A 21,164-nucleotide genomic window follows, 5' to 3' on the forward strand; every position below is an offset into this window, starting at 1 on the left:
AAATACTATCTCTTTCCTATGAAAAAGTGTGACATTTTGTGTGATCCAATCCAGACAATAGTAAGAATAAGTTTTTGGCAAAAATTTCATTTTTGGTACAAGCTTTTATCGCTGACTGTATTTTTACGACAGACAACTAATATTCATCGAGACAATTCTAAAAACCCCTAACACAATTAGGTTGCGTTGTTTCATCACAGAGTTCCTATGGCCACCTCCTGTCTCCATCATCAGATCAGCTCGATGGTACCATAATATTGCATTGTCTTCCGATTTATACATGCATGCAAAATTTCAGCTCAATCGGAAACCGGGAAGTGGATCAAATTTAACTTGCAAGATTTGATTACACACAGACAACGGTCAGGTGAAAGTAAATAAAAGCTTGTAAAAAGAGTTAAGTAAATTCTAACAGCCGTATTCATAAACAGTTAGAGCATTGATCATCAGTTGCTGATAACCGGATGTCACAAAACGTGATTCATAAACACTTTTTAGCGCTAAACAGTTGATCATCTCTTTATTAAATCCTCGGAAAGTTATGGAGCCGTGGACCCTTCTTTATCTGTTTATTATCCCTAAAATACAAGATGGCGGTCACAAAACAGCTGATTTTGACAAGACAGCATTTCACAAATTAGTGCAAACGTCGATGAGACTTGTATCGTAATTTAGTGATTTGGGTGTTCTTTTTGTTTAAAAAACGTCTAAATTTAATAAATGAGTGGTTTAATATGTGTAAATAAGGAGATAAACCATTACATACCTAGATATAGTGCGCAAATAGCGGGAAACCTAGATATTGTGCCTTTGCTAGGAGTTGTTTGCACGATTGTATGTCGCATTCATCAAGATGCAAGCAATTTATGCGATACGAACTGTTATACCATAAGACTAGACTTCTACGACTGGGGCACCGGCGTCGGATAAAGCACCTCACCAACCTATATACCTATCATAAAAGAATGAAAACTACTCCCGGAACTCCTACAGCGCAAAGAAGTGAGTATACCTACTTTTGTTTCATACTCATTACCTGCCATAAAACGTTGATTTATTATAAGATCACGGTATTCTCAAGCTCTAACTAAAAAGTATTAATTGCGCACATATTACATAGCAACCTGTAAGGACACAGCAATACTGAAGATACTTAATTGAATAATATGGGCAGGTATATAGGTACCTTTGTTGTGGGACATATCATATTCCAATTTGTAGGTGTATTATCATTATCACTATAAAAAACATAAACTGTGGTTGGCCTACTTTGGTTGGATTTCTAGGCACTGTTAATGCTGCCGCTGCACTGAATGCTGTGTGGTGCTATTTGCTATGAAAGAAGGGTGTACTCGGTTAATTGGTATTAATGCTAGCATACTTGAGTTCTGTGTTGAAGTCCACACTGAGCAGAGTTAATTTTTTACATTGTGATAGATAAATAAAACAAGTTCATGAGTTTTTAACTGAGATTTTTATTATAACATATCAACATATTTCATGTGTTAATTTAGGGAAATCAAACAACCCACTTAAATAAAACAATTTTATTACATTTGACAATCATTAAACTAGTTAATATTTTTTCTTTATTTCAGTACAACCAACTTCATTTGATGGCGGTGTGCAGGCCGGTTAGATGCCAGAAGAGTGTGGCCTCCGGATTGTGTAGCCAGCTCCGGACAAATAGCTGATGATGGAATACTCACAACCTGAAAAGAACACAGTTTCAATTAATATACTCATTGAATCAACCTATATCATCTTTTATTTTAAGCTTAAGTATAACATCCTAATGGATATGGCAATATGGAATAATTTCCATATTGTTGTGGTAACTATATGGAATAATGGATCTCCATCCAGGCAGAGATTCTGTTGTTGTTTGTCAATACCATAGCTATCTCACAGCAAAACTAAAGAATTACATACATGTCTGTTTTGTTCATACATACTTCTACCTAGCGTACCTACAGACACTGTTTCTTACCGGTAATTGTAGTTTGATAAAATGAAATTATACAATAATAACAAAGTTATGAATTGAAACGCTAATATACTTTTAAACAAATAATTAACCTACAATGGTGTGTTATGATTGATAAGTACCTTATGTAAAAATCATATTGATATCTTTGTTGATTTAAAATTATATAACCTACCAACAGCGACACTCCTGTGAATAATGAACATTTCTGCCTCATTATGAATTGTGCAGTTTGCCTTTTAATGCGGCTATTGGCTGAGATGTTTCACTGCAAACATTGTCATTGTCAAGTTGCATATATAAGCGCTTATCTTTAACTCTGCGCCCTAGGCGAACAAAAAAGGTTTTTAAGATAAATCACCACTTCACTGATAAATTGGTTCCATCGTGTGGTTGGTTAAGTATGTTATTCACTACTTCTAATTATAAACAGCTCCTAACTAGCTTAGTTAGCTCTGCTCTTCTAAAAAACACCGATAGTACGTCAAATTAAAAATGAAGAGGCCATAATTTTTTGGGTGTCGAGGTATGTTCATAAAAATACTACAACATTTTACGTTAAGAAATGAATAACCAAATCTTGCTCACCTGATTTATCTTCACCGATCATTTGATATGAATAGTGTCAATATCGTTTGTGTTTCGCCACCAGAACAAAATGTGTTGGAATCCGTGGTATTACGGTGGCGATGGCGCGCAGGCAGAATTCTTGACTTGAGATGTGCAACTGCCCTCTTTCCCTCATTCCACAATATATTGAAACTATAAGCAATAACACATAGTTTTATCAATATTGCTTGCAAATCTTGCAATGAACTTTACTCGTAACATATCTGATTATCAGACTATGATATAGGTGGTTGCTTACCGAGTTTCGTAAAACTTCCGGCCGTGCAATATTATTTATTTGTTTTTGTGATGCAGAGGCTATTTTAATATATAATAACCCAGAAAACTGGTCAAAATTGTGCATCGTATTGTTCAGGATTTTATGATTTACCGCTAGTGCTGCTGTCAAACTTTTTTTTTTAATTAATGTTCAGCCATATTTTTGTCTATGATGTGCCAAGATGCCAACATAACGGGTCTAATCTGCTTATTAGTTAAGAAACCCCTAATAAACGTTTATAAATCATGGTTCTTATCAACGGCTTATTAAGCCTAAACAGTGGATTAGCTAATAAGCTGATCATTCCTCATTTAAGGATTTTTTATGAATACGGCTGTAAAAGTTTAGTTACAATAGTTAGATCGATGTCATAACGTTGTGTTTTTTACAGGCCTGACGATATCCACCAGCTGTATTCTGGCCGCACTGTGGAAATCAATAACACTGACGCCGAAGGTACTACATTTTCTTTTTAGGGTTCCGTAACCTAAGGGTAAAAACGGGGGGCCCGTTTATCCTTTATTTTTATTACTAAGACCTCACTGTCCCCAGTAATAAGCCTACTTGAATAAACTATTTTGAAGTGAAAACTTCTTTAGCGGCGCTGAGCACTTTTTGAGGTGGGGAAAAAATGATAAACTCGAGACAGCGTAACGCGGTGACGTCATTAAGCAATAAAGCTCAATGTTCTAATCTTATACGGGCTGAAATACGAGGATCTCACAGTTACATTCTAACTTTATATTACTCCAATATAATTCAATAAATCTACATCTTGATGAAATCTAATTAAAGTGAACTCTAGTACTGGTGAATAAAACTCAAATATCACGACCAAATATATTTAGACGCGAGGTCTGCAAGGTAACTTTATAATTTCTATTCGAATTTTAAACAATTAACGCTACAAATTTAAGCTCAATGACCAGCAATTTCGGAACTAAAATTTTTCAATAGAAAGGAGGATGGGTCAATTATACATAGTGCTGCAGACATTTTGGACTAGTCATTGAGTTTTCACTTCTGTCGGCACTCCCGGAGTGCAACCGTTTTTTTTATCTTATCTTATATGTATATGTATGTGTGTATGGTGCAGGTCGTCTGGTGCTGAGTGACGGGGTGGTGTACGCGCACCGGGACTTGAAGGCCGACACCATAGTGGACGTGGCCACGCTCACCGGCGCACAGGTATGTACAACTTTGCCCCCTTGTAAAACAAATAACTAATTTTTCTCCAATATGTTCGGAAATGTTCACCTTACTGTAGCAAAAATAGTACGGGAAGTTCTTCGTTAATGTCAAACTCTAACTAAAAAACATCAAACTATCGCTGTCCTGTTCTAGCGGACGGGAAGTAAAAAAACACTACAGTAATAACTTATTACTGTAGTGTTTTTTACTTTTTAATAATAAAAAACGCAAACAGCCAATTGTTATTGCCGCGAGCTGCTTCTACACGACCCGATCAGCTATCATTTCACGTGTATGATCGTGCGAATACTGCTTAATAAAATCAAAGATTATTTTTATATTTTTTTTAAATCTCATCCGTGTTCATAAAGCTTACATAGTTTGTCAAAGGACTTTCTCATTTCAAACATAGACAAAGAGAATCATACTATCTTTGTCTTACACTAGTACTAGCACCCAAAAGAAAAGGATGGGTGTAGTTTTCCTGGTTCTTACTGACTGAAAAGTTGCTTTGACAAACTATATTGCGCAATTATATTGAATGAACGAATATTGAATGGTACTGAATGGCAGAATAAGTTTGTGCCTTTAACTTTTAAAAATTAATTAAAGAGGGAAATTGTTTTTGACATTTTGGATGTGAAGGTTTGATTTGAGTGATGCTTGATGCTTAAATAATAATTATTTTAGCTTATTTCCTCGCATGTTTGGAGAAAAGTACTATATATGCCTCGGCAGGAATAGCAATTCGTGGATTCGTCTTCTTTGTCGGACTCCGCTTCGCGTCGTCCGACAAAATCGAAACTCATCCACGAATTGCCCTTTCCCGGCCTCTGCAATAATGTACTATTTCTCAAAAATGGACGGCAAAGCCGACTTTGCCGTCTAAAAAATAGGTCGCGAAGCGCGTAGTTTATGGTCAGTCAAAAATTACAAAGTTAAAAACATTGCCGTCTCGATTTTGGGACTGCAATGTTGCATACAAATTCCATTATTTCTCGAGTTCCAAACTTTTTAAAAGTTGAAATGACCATATCAAATGAAGGCACAGGCCCATTAAACAGCCAAACAGATGATTAGTACCGCGACTATTTAGATGTCTCAAATAGGTTGGCGTATTTTTGGCAGAAAAATACACTTCTATTTTTTTATAAAAAAAAATAAAAAGGCGGCAAGGGCTTTTTTCTGTCAAAATATATATGTAAGAACGTTGCTTTTGTAAAATATTTCTATGATATTTATATTTCTTGCACCATTTTTGAGAAAAGCACTATATATGACTCGGCTGGAAGGCTACTTGCTGGCTTCGGATTCAATTAAACGGACTCCCAAGGTCGTCCGTTTAAAACGAATCCTCAGCCTGCAAGTAGCTACTTCCGAGCCTCGACAATAATGTACTATTAGGTTGTATAGTAGAAACAATTGGTTCATAAGTCAGAAACGCGCATGTCACACCCTTAATATAGCAACAGCCATAGACTACGAAAACCACAGTGTTGCTTGTCAGTCTTCATAGGCTACGGTGGCAAAAATAGAGAAAACAACTGTCTACGAATTGAATTTAGCGCGGAGCAAGTACCAGGGCCTCATGAGTTACGAGAAGGTGTCGTTGACCAACGCGCCGGGCGTGGCGGCCGGGGCGCGTAGTATAAGGTATCGCGGCTGCTCGCGTATCTTAGCTGTATACTTTGGTTTGGTTTGTTTGTATAATTGTACTAGTTTAAAGTATTATTTTTTGCCTGAACATGGACTGATGGACATGGATGGATGGATTTTAGACTGAATAGCTCTCTATTATATCACGATTGTATAAAATACTCCCCGGACCCGGGTATGTCCTTAAACTACGTCCAAGACCATCGGTGGATGGGCAGCGGCGTCCCTCAAATTCGGTGTACTCGACTGCGATCGACAACCCGCCTGCCAAGCGTGGCGATTATGGCATTCACCCCCCATAAGGGGGAGGCCTATGTTCAGCAGTGGACGTCTTATGGCTGAGATGATGATAAATACTATAGTGACATGTTTGTGACGGCAGGGCACAGCGACGGGCAAGTACCACGCCGCGATCGTGTCCAACAACGCCAGCATGGAGCGGCGCTGCGCGGCGGCCGGGCTGCGCGCCGGGGACCTGGCGCACGCGCTGCCCTTCGCGCCCGAGCTGCACTTCACCGAGTTCAGCTCCTGCGTCGCCGACATGAAGAATAGTGTAGCAGTGAGTGTATAGCCACAGAATAAATACTACTACTCACACTACGACTACACACTACACTACACACTACTACTACACACACACACTACTACTACTACTACACACTACACTACACACTACTACTACACACACACACTACTACTACTACTACTACTACACACTACACTACACACACACTACTACTACTACTACTACACACTACTACTACTACTACTACTACACACTACTACTACTACACACTACTACTACTACTACTACTACTACTACTACTACACACTACTACTACTACTACACACTACTACACTACACACTACTACTACTACACACTACTACACTACACTACACACTACTACTACTACTACTACTACTACTACTACACACTACACACTACTACTACTACACACTACACTACACACTACTACTACTACTACACACTACTACTACTACTACTACACACTACTACTACTACTACTACTACTACTACACACTACTACTACTACTACTACTACACACTACACTACACACTACTACTACAACACACTACTACTACTACACACTACTACTACTACACACTACTACTACTACACACTACACTACACACTACTACTACTACTACTACACACTACTACTACTACTACACACTACACACACACTACTACTACTACACACTACACACACACTACTACTACTACTACTACTACACACTACTACTACTACTACACACTACTACTACTACTACTACTACTACACACTACACACACACTACTACTACTACTACTACTAAGTACAGAAGACTCGCTCTCTAACAAAACGCGTCTGTTACGATAAGCATGGATATGGCCGCTAGGTAGCCACCAAAATTGGTGTGGAACGGATGTACTTTTACCTACCTGTTGCAAAACGACAAAATCGCGGAGTGAGCCACGCCTGGTATAGGCCCCGTGCATGAACTATAGGGGGCATCATGCGAGCCGTCAGATTGGCGCGAGGCGTAAATGTGTGGTTTACGCTTCCGATGTAGCCCACGAGATGGCAGAACCTATGCACAAGGAAACGTACCGACGAGAACGGTAGATGGCAGCACTTGCTTTGGCACATGTTTCCGATTCAGGCCACACGATGGCAGACCCTCCAACGCGCACGGTTCCTATAACACTGGAAGAAACATTTCCTCTGAAGGCCCTCAAGTTAAACTAGTGATGTATGTGCGCAGGACCGCAGCAACGCGCAGCCATCTTGCGCGGGCTTGTTCATCCTGGCGCACCTCGGGTTCGACTTCCCCGGCACGTGGCTGCACGTCGACATGGCCGCGCCCGCACACTCCGTACGTAATCGTCCTTATTAATGACTCTTCAATACTAATACGGTGCTACGCGACGTAAGCGCCAACCGCCATAAGGTACCTTTACCCGTGGAACGTCACATGTTACGTGAAATAAAACTATTGAAACGGATTATATCGCGTATATTGAATTCATACTACATCCCGACGTTCGTGGACCTTCGTGAACCCTTTACAGCGTTCGTGGTCAACGGGTGACTGAGGAAAAACTACACTGTGCAAAAACTACCCACTTACAAAATAATGAACCATCATAAACTATAAATTTTAAGGTCAGTTATACATGCGAAATTGGTTCATAAGGCTAACTATTTTCAAGTAAAAATACAACAAGATAAGATAGTAATACGCGATACGCGATGTAGTATGAATTCAATATACGCGATATAATTCGTTTCAATAGTTTTATTTCATGAATAACTATCGCGGTAACCGAAGACAATATTAAGCCCGCTCCACACTCGTGCGCGAATCGCGGCGCGAAGCCGCGAACGCGAGTCTGGAGTCGATTTCGCATATCAGCGAACTAGACTCCACACTCGCGTTCGCGGCTTCGCCCGCGATTCACGCGCATAGTCTGGAGGGCGCTTTAGTCACATATTACAATTTATTAAATTAATGGAAAATTCTCACGGGTCTGGCATAAGACTTGATAGCTTAGTTGGTTGATTGGACCGTTATTCCGAAAGGTTGCGAGTTAGAATTATTCCATTAATTTAATATTATTCTTTGATTTATATAGTAGGGTAATTCGCCAGTAACTGGCCGCCCTGTACTAAAAATGAATTCTATTCACCTATAAACAGAATTCATTTTAGTACATATAAGGTTTCAATAACCGGCCACCTTATACTAAAATGAATTCTATTTATAGGTGAATAAAATTCATTTTTTTGTTTAGGGCCAGTTACTAAAAGTGGCCAGTTACTGGCGAATTACCCTATTTAGGTCAATTATTAACAGTTTTATAATAAAATGCTTATATTTGTAGGGCGAGCGTGCGACCGGGTACGGCGTGGCGCTGCTCACCGTGCTGTTCGGGGCGCACACTCAGAACAAGCTGCTCAAGGCGCTCTGCCCTCCCGACGTCTGCTAACACACCTCACACATACTCTAACACACCTCACACACACACTCTAACACACCTCACACACTCACACCTACAACAGGGGCCCGTTGCTTGAACGATATTACATACTCGTATTAGTCCACGAACATCGGATGATGGTAGCATGACGTAGGAGGAAACGTGGTCATTCGAAGCATGATTTTAGGGGGAGGGGGCCAAAAATCGTCAAGAATAGATGACGTAATTTATGGACAGCCCCTTTGTCCTATAGTCGAGTAGATGGCGTTAATATTAATATTTAACAAGTTAACACACATCACTCATATCAGTGAAAGAATAAGGATCAAACTCAAATGGCGTTCTTTTGTCGAAAGATGGCAGTAAATTTACAGTGGCTACATAATTTACATTGACAATCCGCCTCCATGCACTGTATTCTCTTTGCTAATACCGTTCGAGAAATGGGCCCAGTGGCCTATTTTATAAAGCTACAAGTTACAATTTACAAGCGGAAGTCTCGTTCTAATACATAGGGTGAGAAAGAGACTTCCGCTTGTAAATTGTAACTTGTAGCTTTATAAAATAGGCCACAGGTCTCACTTTACATAATAAATTCATATTATTTTCTATTTAGAAGACGTGTTGTTTAGCTTGTAATGATTTGTACAACAACCACACTTCACAAAATAAAACAAAGTGACCCGCCGCGTCGGTCATTTGTATGTATAGTCCGACAAGAAATTGTAGAAAGTTATTGAGGGCGCCGCTTCCAAAGTAACTGTCACATTTTTGACGTAAAATGCTGAAACATGGCAACAATTAGTGTAGAAATTTCTGAGTTTTATTTTATTTAATTTCGACTATTTTATGTCGCACTATATGTATGTTCGCGATGAACTCAAAAACTAGTGAACGTATTTTAATGCAGTTTTCACCTATCAATAGAGTGACTTTTGAGGAACGTTTAGGTGTATAATTTGTTAAGGTTTTGTGTAACCCGTGCGAAGCCGGGGCGGGTCACTAGTCGAATATCTTCGACGTCAAATTTATGGTAAACTGCCGATGTATTTGACCCTGCTAGTATAATTTTAATAATTTCAATATTTGTAAGCGCTAACTTGCATTTCTATGGCATTTTATAACACGTCTATTTCACGACTTGTATAACTATTCATCAAAGAATAATTACTATTCACTCCTAGAAACTACATGGACAAAAGGCTCAAAAATCAACTAAACTGGCCAAGGGGTGGGGGAGGGTCATACATTTAGTTAAGGCCGCAAAACGCGCCTGTGTGACGGAGCCTTTAGAAATTTTGTTCTCTAGAGGGGGTGAGGGGGGGGGGGGCAGATGCTAATCCACTACGCCCCCTTTTGCCGCCCCTTGGCGACGCCCATGCATACGCTTCTCTTGCGCCCTTATGTGTGGTCTATTTTTTGACAATATAACTAGAGATGTTTAAAAGCAAAGACTTGTATTCTCCATACATTTTCTTGCCTTCAAAATACAATAATAAACATTAATGTAATAAACATGATGCAATAAATAATATGCAATAATTGTTGTAAATACATTATAAATAAAATATAAACATAACATAATAAAATAACTGTTGCCATTAGTATGATAGTTATATAATTAAATAACCAATTGTAAGTGAAGTGACTTCCTTAGATATAATATGTAGTATGAGGAAAAATCGTGTATGTACGTACAAAATATTGATGTATTTTGATATATCTAATAACTACTTCAAACCCATTTGTTACAATGAAGTTGTAATAGAGCAATCTAATAAATTATTGTTGATTTATTCTTTTAATATGATAAGACAATAATATAATTTTTTGCCAACAAGCAAATAGGGTCATTGCGACAGTTTACCGTCTGTGCCAGTTTCCGTCCACTTGGCGTAGTTGCTACATAATTGCGTATAATTTGAATATATGCCTATTGTATATTCAAATGATACGCAATTCTGTAGCAACTACGCCAAGTGCACGGATTACGGAAACTGGCACTGGACGGTAAACTGTCGCAATGACCCTAGGGGTCATCCATTAATTACGTCACACGTTTAGGGGAGGGAGGGGGTCAAGAAAATGTGACATGTGACATGGGGGAGGGGGGAGTCACAAACATTGTGACGTCACTTTAACTTCATCACTATTCATCAGTAACCGAAAATTAATTTATATTTTTTTATTCGCTGTACATTTAAATAATAAGGTTTTGGAAGTAGGCAATTTTGTTCCTATTGGTTTTGTGTTATAAAATTACTAATACTTCTTTTACCAAAAAAAAATTGTATTAAAAAAATAATGCCGAGTTATTATTGCCAATTTCGTTGACAACAAAATTGCCTAAAATGTGACGTCACACCAGGTGGGGAGGGATTTGCAAAATGTGACCAAGTGTGACAATTAATGGATGATCCCCTATAAGGAAGTCACGACTAAATAATAAGCCAGCACAATAATACCAAGCAATAATTTAGAGGTAAGCGCTAAATGTGTTCTATAGAGCCAAATAAATCACTAAGCCATTATATAAAGTTGAGGGTAGTTTCATATTTTATTATAAGTTCAGCATTTGTGTAAGGTTTTTGCTAAATAAATATTTGAAAACGTATTAGTTGTTTAATTTGATAACACGCATAGCCTAATAAAACATGGTCTTCTCTTCCCAGAGTGACACTAGCCTACGTCACAATAACATGGCCGCTATATATATAGCGCAATCGCATATTATATAGCGCTGTCGTATGATGACGTAGCTTGTGTCAGTCACGTGACCACGAAAAGACGAGAAGAGAGTACCAGGCGGAGTATATTATCATACCATGATAACACGTTCACTTCCAAGAACCCGCTTGGTGGATTCTTCTATTGAAAATGGGGCTTGGCACTGAAAGGTGTAAATTACCCAATGATTGACACTGAAATTTACTAGTTAGGGTCCCCCCACATCTAGCGTCTTTCGAGCGTCGGCGTCTACAACTCTATGGCCGCTGCTCGACGCAACGTACTCTTTATTATACTGTGACGCAACTGCGCAGCGACGTCATTTTCCATAGCGTTGACCAGAAAGATAGTCGAAAGATGTGGGGGGGGGGGCTTATTGGCACCTATTTCTGAAGGATCATCAGTCCGTAATAAGTTAAAGGTGTCGACTATTTTAGGGGGTGTATATGTTGGGAGGTGGGTGATACATATGCGTAGGGTCATTGCGCTAGTTTTCGTCCACCTGACGGAGCAAATAATATATTTCATTTACTACTGCGAATTATAATTTTTATATATAAAGATATGTTGTTTAGACATTAAGGATTGCTAATTTATGCAGCAATGTAGGTTTATATTAAAATTTCGTCAAGTGGACGTAGACTAGCGCAATGACCCTATAATCGTACTGCCCAGCGCAATAAAATCTTATCAAATATGGGCACACAAGCTCTTCACTATTATCCACAGCAACCCCAAGTCTCCATAAAGCCCCCTCCAGACTATGCGCGTGAATCGCGGGCGAAGCCGCGAACGCAAGTGTGGAGGGGGCTTAAGACTCAAGTTTACTGGATTGGAAATATATGCTTTAGAAAATTAAATGAAACACGAGTAATGTTGGTTAATTGTATTTACTTCAGTTGATTTACCAATAATAATGATATAACACTAATCAATGTATAGGTATAAAAGCCCATAAAATCCGAATTTTGTATACAATGTAAATTTCGACATGTTCAGTACATACAAAGTAGACAAAAAATAAATGCACTTCCGCGCCTTCTACATGGCAACTTTTACTATTTTTTGGCAAGTATCTTATTATAATAAATACCAAATAATTGCACGTGACTTGGTTATAAAAATCGACCCCTAAGCGACCGACGTGGTTACTAATTTCAAAAATTATACCTTAAAAAAATAGACTATCATCATGCGAAATAAATAAATGTTTATATTTAGATGACTAATTAAATTTTATAAAAAAAACAAAAGCACATGACTACTTCAGAAAATAAAATTTCGGGATAATACCCTCGATTTAATTAAATAGAAAAAACTTGCCCTGATTTTTTTAGATTAATGAAAAAATACCGCAACGGAACAAAAAGGCGGTTTTTTTTCTTAACCGGTCGACTGGCTATTGTGGGGCTCATAAGTCCCTTATTCCGGTCCCGTAGTTGGCGCCGCCCGCCCTGTTCAGGGCGTCCTTGAATTGATCGATGTCTATTTCGGCTTGGCTCTCCAACTGTAGCTCCACTGCGAAATTCTGGAATAAAATACAATGATGTCATTATTCTATGAAAAGAGTATGATCAAGGAACTGGGCTATAACCGCAAAAATCGAAGTTCGCAAATTGCGGGCATTTTTCTCTGTCACTCTAATTACGCCTTCATTGGAGTAAAAGAGAAAGATCCCCGCAATTTGCGAATTTCGGTTTTCGCGGTAGCCCCTCTGAAACTTCATGCCTGATCTTTGTGCAAAATATACACAAGATGGCGCTTGAGATGCTTCAAACAGTATAAATAATCGTCGTTGGTAGACCGCACGGAACGAATTTTACTAAGCCAAACTTACGAACGAAACGCAACGAGTGGCAACGACCCGGACGAACTTCACTTGACACTTCATCATCTGTCAAAGTCATGGCGCGCATCAGCTAACCGTCGAGTTTTTATTTTTATTGTTAATCGTTATAAAATGGAGGAAATATACAAAAAAGTTCCGTGCAGAGAGAACCAGTTAAGTGAGCTGTTTAACCTTCTCGGCGACTACGACGAGCCTTTACCATGCGCGCTGTTTATCTCCGGAAATATGGCTACAGGGAAGAGTCTGTGCGTGAACACAGCGCTCCGGCATTTAGGCTATAAACACATCATTATCAACTGTATCGAGTGTTATTCTCCTAAAATCATTTACGAGAGTATCTTATGTGATCTCAGCGAAGACGAGTCGGACACGAAATGTGATTCTTTGCAAGAACTTGTGAACGGTTTGAATCGTGTTGGGAAGAAACAAAACCGCTATGAACCGATCGTAATAGTGTTTGACAAGGCCGAGAGGCTTCGTAGCATGGACCATAGCATAATGAGCGCGTTACTCAGACTACGAGAACTCTGTAACCTCAATGTATGTACAATTTTCATTTCACATATAATTTACGAGAATTTCTACTTCAAAATGGGCGTCCGAGAGCCGATTACGATATATTTCAACAATTATAATAAAGAAGAACTGTTCAAGATCATATTCCTATACCACAAATCATTTATACACCATCTGTTAACCAGTTACGATGTGCACAAAGATATACAAGTTGAGTTAGAGAAACCGGAGCTATTTGCAAACTTTCTAAACGCTTTTTTGAGCGTATTCTACCGTCCGTGTCGTGATCTGATCGAATTACAACACATGGCTCGAGTAAACTTCGTTAAATACTGTGAACCGATCATTAAAAACGAAATACAACCACACGATCTACCAAAATTATGGCGGCATATATCGCCAATATTAAAGACTAGTTTGGAATTGTTATATCTACGTATAAGCTCTTCAGCTCCAAGTGTGCCTTCCCCAGGGAAAGAAAATAATGACTGGGTGCAAAAGACGTACAATTTTGAAAACACTTTAAAAGAAGAGCTTACGTCGACAAAAACTTTTGCTCAAAGCTTTGAGCTCCCGTACTATGCTAAATACCTTCTAATAGCGGCTTATCTAGCCAGCTATAACCCTCCTAAAGAAGACAAGCGTCTCTTCATGAAGAATCACGGAAAACAAAGAAAAAGGATGCAGCAAGTGAAAGCTAAAGCAAAAATCGCAGAAAAACTGAATACTCAGCTTGGACCAAAGGTGTTTACTTTAGATAGACTTTTGGCTATATTCTACGCAATTTTAGAGGAAAAAATTGGTCTCACCAGTAACTTATTAGCTCAAATAGCAACGCTTGTGGAGCTGAAACTGATTGCGGGTAGTAAAGAGATAGATCTAGATACGGCCAAGTATAAATGCATTGTGGGTTACGACTTTATTTCAGCTGTGGCCCAAACTGTTGGTTTTAATGTTAGGAAGTACTTGTATGATTTTATGTAAGATTAAGTTGTATGTACTAATTTATTATTTTAATACAAGTTTTTGTCATAAAACGCCTATTATTATTTGCTAAAGTAACACTAAGCGCGCACTACGATTTTAATATTTGCGACACAGTTTTAGAATCACGCTGTAATATACTTTTTAGAGCACCGTACAAAACTTTGTTCACGGTGCTCTTATGGGATCACTTCGGTCTTGCAAATCGGTTAAATGCGTTTTTCTCAAAGACCGTTTGATGTAGGTACCTGAAATTTGGAATAGTTATGGCAGGTACCATCACTAACACTGTGAATAAATCGAAACTGCTTATTTCTGATTTTAGGGGGAAATTTAGGGGTTAAGAGGGGTAGGCTGAATTTTATTTTCAATTGTAAGAATCGTGTGAGGTACCATTAGAAAGCTTGCAAAAAATTGAGTCGATGGACTGATTTTGACTTCATTTTAGAATGCAATAGTTTCGATAAAAAATGCATTTAAAGTTGCAAGTTTTCATACAAAAATTTTCACCTCTGTCCTGGCGATTTTCGGGAAAACTATAGCTAACAGGCAGCTGACCAGTCAATATCCAACTAAAACGAGTATGGAGACGGCGGGAAAATTATCAGGTTAACTCTAACTATATTAGTTTTTAAACTGCAGCCTGATCTTTGGTTGCTTAGGGCTAGCTAACTGATGCTTACACTGGTCATTCATATTAAGAAGTAATTTTAGTAAGAAAGATCCTTACTTAAAACTTTGACATTGAAATTTATGACTTATGTCTTTGATACAAAGTTTAATTCTACTTACTTACTTTTGTGAGATATTTCATTTTTTTTCTGAATAGCCTACTATAAGTATGAGAGAGTAAAAGATCTGCAAAATGCAACCTTATTATTAAAGCAAATAAGTTTAAATTTCGAACGGGCTTTCCAACCAATGGACTATCGCAGTGTGCTCAGTAAGAATCATATTTTATTATTGGAGTTTATCAGTTCAAATTTAAATTAAGAATTCCGTTCTTCACTGTCGTTGTTTTTTTTTCACATTAGAGCACATAGAGTTAGTAAAGCGAATAGAGATAATAAAGTCATTCAATATTTATTAACAGATATGGCGTCATCTACCTATAGATTTTACTGAGAGTATCTGGCCCCGTAGCCAACGTGCCAATCGCTTACGCTTCGTAGCGATCGAAATGCAACTGTCACTGTCGCACTAATATGGAAGAGTGATACAAAGCGATTCGATGGCGAAGCGATAGCGATTGCCACCTTGGCTAGGCCGCCTGATTCGTCGAAACAGGGGGCCTAGCCAAAACACATTTCGAAAAAAGATATCGCTAACGAATCGATAAAAAATGTATGGGAATGACAGGTACCGTAGATGAGTCTGTCGAAAAATATTAACGAATACAAAAATGTTAGCCAAGTTGCAATGTTGTAACGAAACGCAAAACTTTCGTAACCGGGATTCGCCATCTGTCATACATTGCCTAGCCAAGTGACACTTTTGACAAGCGAAATCAAATCGTTATCGCCTCCTAGGTGTAGCTACGTAGCGCGAGCTATCCCCTTGCAGATAACTTATCGAAGCACAAGAAAATACCGAATAATAGTGTTTGTAAATTAGAATTTGTAGTAAAAAGCATACTTCAACATCATTGTGGGCGGCGAACAACGCGGAAGTGTCGCTTAGACGCAGGCGCCGTCTGAAAAATCGCCTCTATTGAAACTGCTTAGGAAAGGACTGCTACGATCAAAGGATTGTGGGCCGTACGCAGCATTTCACCCAAAGGATCCAATGTGACCGAGGCGCTGAATATCTACCTATCTATAGTGACAGTGTCATGGAAAAATGGATTATGCACCCACAAATGCAACACGTAACAACGTCCCTACAAAGGTAAGAGTGAGTCAATAACTTATCCCTACTATACCTACTAATAAGTATATAAAATATGTTATTAATGCTAAAATAACAAATGTGTTCCTGTTACGTCATCAAATATAAACCGATGAACGGTGTAGATTAAATTTGGTACCCATATGCACAATGGCAAGCACTTGTTTTTCAATAGGAAAGTGAATTGAATGTGTAAAGGCAAAGGTATATAGGTAAAGGCTTTACAAATATAGATAAAGACTCGGGAACAAATGTTCTTCACACAAATAAATGCCCTTCCTGGGAAGCAAAACCATCACCTTCGTAGGCAAGGTCACTAACAACTAGCAATATTGTAGTGTCATCCCATTTTCTTAAATTGATTTGAAAGGGACGAGACTACAGTGTTGCTACTTTTTAATTTCTACAATTTCTTGTCGGACTGTACAGTAAGCTCAAGAAGACTTGTGTTGTGGGTACTTAGGGTACTTAGATAACTATATATAGATGGTCAAACCAATTTGTCAGTCAGTAAGAACCAGGAAAACTATACTCATAGTTATCTTTTGGGTGCTAGTACTAGTATATGACAAAGCTAGTATGATTCTCTCTGTCTTTGTTTGAAATGAGACAGTCCTTTGACAAACTATACTTAAATACATAGACAACACCCATGACTCAGGTAAAAAATATCTGTGCTCATTACACAAATTTCCTTACCGGGGATTCAAACTCAGGATTATTAGCTTAACCGGCAGGGTCACTAGTCACTACCAACTAGGCCAGACGGGCTGTTGTCATACATATCAATTATCAACCATATTATTGAAACTTTTTCATATTATGAAACATATTATATATGACTTCTTTTGGCAGGCACAGGTACAGTCAGCTGAAGAGAAAACGTACCACCCCTGCATACAAACTTCTATGTAGCAGTGGTACCTTTTCTCTGCAGCTGACTGTACCTACACACCATATAAAAATAATCTTAACATATACTTACACAAAACATTTAGTTTTTTTTGTCATATGACTGGTAGAGAATAAGTGTTATAACCAAATGTTACAAAGTTTGTTGAAAAACTAAGCATTCATTTTGTTTCAGGTGACTTGGATATTCATTGCAGCCTTGGCATATGAACCAATACTTTATGGTGCTCCAAAGCCAGGGTCAAGGGAAGAAACTATGTCACATGTACAACCACAAAAATATATTGAGTGTTGTTTTACTGTTTTTAAACAAGAAAAGAATGCTGGGCTACTGTTTTCATGCTGCCGGCAAAAAATACCTGCTGCATCTTTCATTAACAGATTTTCAATAAAATAAATTAACTTTTTAACCCAATCATAGTTTCATTTATTTATGGTGGTTACCACCTTAACTTTTGGTATGCTTAGGAGCAGATCTGCTCCCATGTACTTACCTATATTCAACTTTAAAAAAATGCATTAATTTTTAAAAGTTGTCTTTAAAAAACGACCGGTCTGGCCTAGTGGGTATTGACCCTGCCTGCTAAGCCGATGGTCCTGGGTTCGAATCCCAATAAGGGCTTTTATTTGTGTGATGAACACATTTGTTCCTGAGTCATGGGTGTTTTCTATGTATATAAGTATGTATTTGTCTATATAAGTATGTGTATCGTCCCCAATATTTATTTATTTATTTTATTTAATTTAATTATGATTGATATATAAATTACAAATTTTTGACAGGAGCATACAAAAGGTTAAATATGAACAAAAAGCAAAGACAGTAGGTTATAATAAAATAATATTAAGTAACAATATGATTTATTAGTTTTGGTTTCACAGGCAGCTTTTATCTTATCTAATGCATAACATCTATGTATTCAATGTCCGCTTGACTTTTGTTAATTTCAAAAATGTTTGAAGTCTATGAAGTAAATGATTTCACTGAGGTTACACTGATTCGGGCAAACCTGTCCACAATTTCACTTCACGGTTTGAATCATTACTAACGCTTAAAGTATTGTCTCTTCTGGTCAAGTAAGCCAGCAGTGCATGTCCTTAGCACTGGTAATTGCCATGAAGATTGCAGCGGCAGCTTTGACTGTACGTGCCAACTTGGCGAGGACTTCTCAGCGTGGAAGAAGAGCCCGCGAAGCCCGCTCTTGCCCGCTCTGGCTGCGCCGCCGCCTTGGTTGGGGCTGCGGGGACGACGGCTGTCTGAAATTGTTAAACTTTAGGTCAAAATTATATGCAATTAACAACACACTCTTCAAATATTACACTATATAGAGTTATTTTATCACGAAATTGTGATTAACTAAGTTAGACAAATACCAAAATATTTAATTTGCTTACCGATAAAACAATTATTTTCTCCAAAATTAGATTCGCTGTTCACTTGACACTCTTGACAGCTGACAGATGACGTTTCTTGACGGTTTTGAACGAGAACCACAGACAAAAATTAATTTTTACCGACTTGGCGCGTAGATTGAGCGTTAACTAAAGATTGCCTCTTGGCTAGGTTATTATGAACATTATCGACCAGTCGCTCGCGATCGTAGAGATCGAATCGACACGGAGCGAATGTAATTTGGCTACGGGCCCAGTACCTATTCCTTTTCATTAAGTAAGTACCATTACATTTATGTTTTAATTGTATAAAGTATGTATATTTTTGAACCGATCGGTGAGAGCAGCAACTAGATACTGTTCTGTTACGAAAAAAATAATAATATTCACAATTCAGTTTTTGGAAACAAAGGTAAAGTTGACGAAATATAAAGTAAGCCGATCTTGATCAAACTTGTTTGAGTGACAAAAATGTCAGTTAAGATTTGGTACTCATGAATTCCAGTTCTACTAAAATATTTTTGCTTTTAAAAACTGATGTACAATAAGTCCAAAATTGTCCGGTAAGTTAGGTTTATATTCAAATTATACCTACGCAATTCTTTGTAGCAACTCCGCCAAGTGGACGGAAACAGGTACTGGACGGCAACCTGACGCAGTTACCCTACTTGTACTAAAACTTAGACATGTATTATTAGGTACTTATTTCTGTGACTTATATGAAACATGAGCAAATTGATTAATACTTTACGTTAATTATATTTTGAGTCAGAAACAAGCCTAACGTCAAAAACCGAGAAATGCCGAAACACAGACTTAATTGTAATATTATTCCTTTTTAGGGTTCCGTACCCAAAGGGTAAAACGGGACCCTATTATTAGGGTTCCGTACCCAAAGGGTAAAACGGGACCCTATTATTAGGGTTCCGTACCCAAAGGGTAAAACGGGACCCTATTACTAAGACTTCGCTGTCCGTCCGTCCGTCCGTCCGTCCGTCTGTCACCAGGCTGTATCTCACGAACCGTGATAGCTAGACAGTTGAAATTTTCACAGATTATGTATTTCTGTTGCCGCTATAACAACAAATACTAAAAACAGAATAAAATAAAGATTTAAATGGGGCTCCCATACAACAAACGTGATTTTTGACCAAAGTTAAGCAACGTCGGGCGGGGCGGGGTCAGTACTTGGATGGGTGACCGTTTTTTTTTGCTTTTTTTTGTTTTTTTTTTTGCATTGTGGTGCGGAACCCTTCGTGCGCGAGTCCGACTCGCACTTGCCCGGTTTTTTTGAGTCGTGCCTGCCCAGTCTACAAGTTTAAAATACAACAATTGCGACTATATCAAAGATTATGAGGTTGTATGTATACCCAGTATTTTTGACGGATTTAGTTTTTCATGCTCTAAGTTGCCTGTCAACTCACGTATATTAAATTGTCAACTATTTTATGACTATTTTGGTGTTTGAAAGAATCAATAATTGGCAAAGTGCCGTGGCAGAAAAAGCCATTCTCACAAAAAAAGAATCAATAATAATGAAAATGTTCAGACAAGTGGAAGAATATCATACTTCAATATGTTATGGATGCTAGTAAGATGTAAAAACAACAGTTTAGCGGAATGTCAGTTTACGAAATGGTTTGTACAGTCGACGTCAAAAATATGTTTACACTTTTGCACCTTATGCCTTTGTAATAAGGCGAAAAACGTAAACATATCTTTGACGTCGACTGTACAAATTACAGAGAAATTCATAATAATTTGTTTCTACTAGAAATGTGCCTTCACCAAAGGTTTTAGATAAACGGTATTAGTTAGGCCTATATTATATAAACGTTCTTGATTTCGGTTGGCCGAAATGGGACTTACGATTTTTCCTCTTTTCACCTCCAAGATGAGGTTGATTGTTAGTGTTAAAAAGCTGTAATTTGGTATGGATATACAATCAACCCGACAAGGTGGTAAATAAAATCTTTAATTTCTAAAAAATATATCTAAGGTAGAAGCTTTGTAACTTCTACATTACCTATACTAGCCCAGAGGATTTTAATAAAAGTCCAAACTCCAAGGTCCCAGAGCTCCCAGACATTACCTTCTTATTTCCTAGTCAATAAAATATACTTATGGGATAAATTAGTATTAGTATCCAAACTTAAAACCACCTAGGGATGTGTCGTACGGTGCTCTGA

General features: G+C 38.1%; 3 protein-coding genes and 2 long non-coding RNA genes across 7 annotated transcripts in view; 3 read left to right on the plus strand and 2 right to left on the minus strand.

Moving 5' to 3' along the window:
- LOC134673904 (probable aminopeptidase NPEPL1) overlaps window positions 1-9,180 on the plus strand; it is a 32,198-nt gene extending 23,018 nt beyond the window's left edge. The window contains exons 8-12 of the mRNA XM_063531957.1: window positions 3,268-3,332; window positions 3,973-4,064; window positions 6,106-6,282; window positions 7,493-7,603; window positions 8,613-9,180. Of these exons, the coding sequence (XP_063388027.1) occupies window positions 3,268-3,332; window positions 3,973-4,064; window positions 6,106-6,282; window positions 7,493-7,603; window positions 8,613-8,717 (550 nt within the window). The 3' untranslated portion in view covers window positions 8,718-9,180. The remainder of the gene's footprint in view (window positions 1-3,267; window positions 3,333-3,972; window positions 4,065-6,105; window positions 6,283-7,492; window positions 7,604-8,612) is intronic.
- Window positions 416-1,754, plus strand: LOC134673931 (uncharacterized). Its single transcript, XR_010099528.1, has 2 exons — window positions 416-1,002; window positions 1,599-1,754. It is a non-coding gene; the product is annotated as an uncharacterized LOC134673931 (long non-coding RNA).
- LOC134673932 (uncharacterized) lies at window positions 1,456-3,205 on the minus strand. 2 transcript variants are annotated; one of them, XR_010099530.1, is made up of 3 exons: window positions 2,856-3,205; window positions 2,576-2,749; window positions 1,456-1,712 (listed from the first exon to the last, which is right to left on the minus strand). It is a non-coding gene; the product is annotated as an uncharacterized LOC134673932 (long non-coding RNA). The 2 variants fall into 2 exon arrangements; XR_010099529.1 differs by having other exon boundaries at window positions 2,576-3,205.
- A 3,129-nt stretch (window positions 9,181-12,309) lies between the features above and the next one.
- The window catches only part of LOC134674025 (coactosin-like protein), an 82,718-nt gene continuing 73,863 nt past the window's right edge, over window positions 12,310-21,164 (minus strand). For both annotated transcript variants that reach the window (XM_063532073.1, XM_063532072.1), the window contains exon 5: window positions 12,310-12,963. In XM_063532073.1, coding sequence (XP_063388143.1) covers window positions 12,847-12,963 — 117 coding nt within the window. In that variant the 3' untranslated portion in view covers window positions 12,310-12,846. The remainder of the gene's footprint in view (window positions 12,964-21,164) is intronic.
- LOC134674024 (origin recognition complex subunit 5) lies at window positions 13,312-14,831 on the plus strand. Its single transcript, XM_063532071.1, has one exon. It carries the CDS (start codon window positions 13,396-13,398, stop codon window positions 14,782-14,784), a length of 1,389 nt encoding a protein of 462 aa, XP_063388141.1. The 5' UTR covers window positions 13,312-13,395; the 3' UTR covers window positions 14,785-14,831.

This window comes from Cydia fagiglandana, chromosome 19, assembly GCF_963556715.1.
Source record: "Cydia fagiglandana chromosome 19, ilCydFagi1.1, whole genome shotgun sequence".
NCBI classification, from domain to species: domain Eukaryota; kingdom Metazoa; phylum Arthropoda; class Insecta; order Lepidoptera; family Tortricidae; genus Cydia; species Cydia fagiglandana.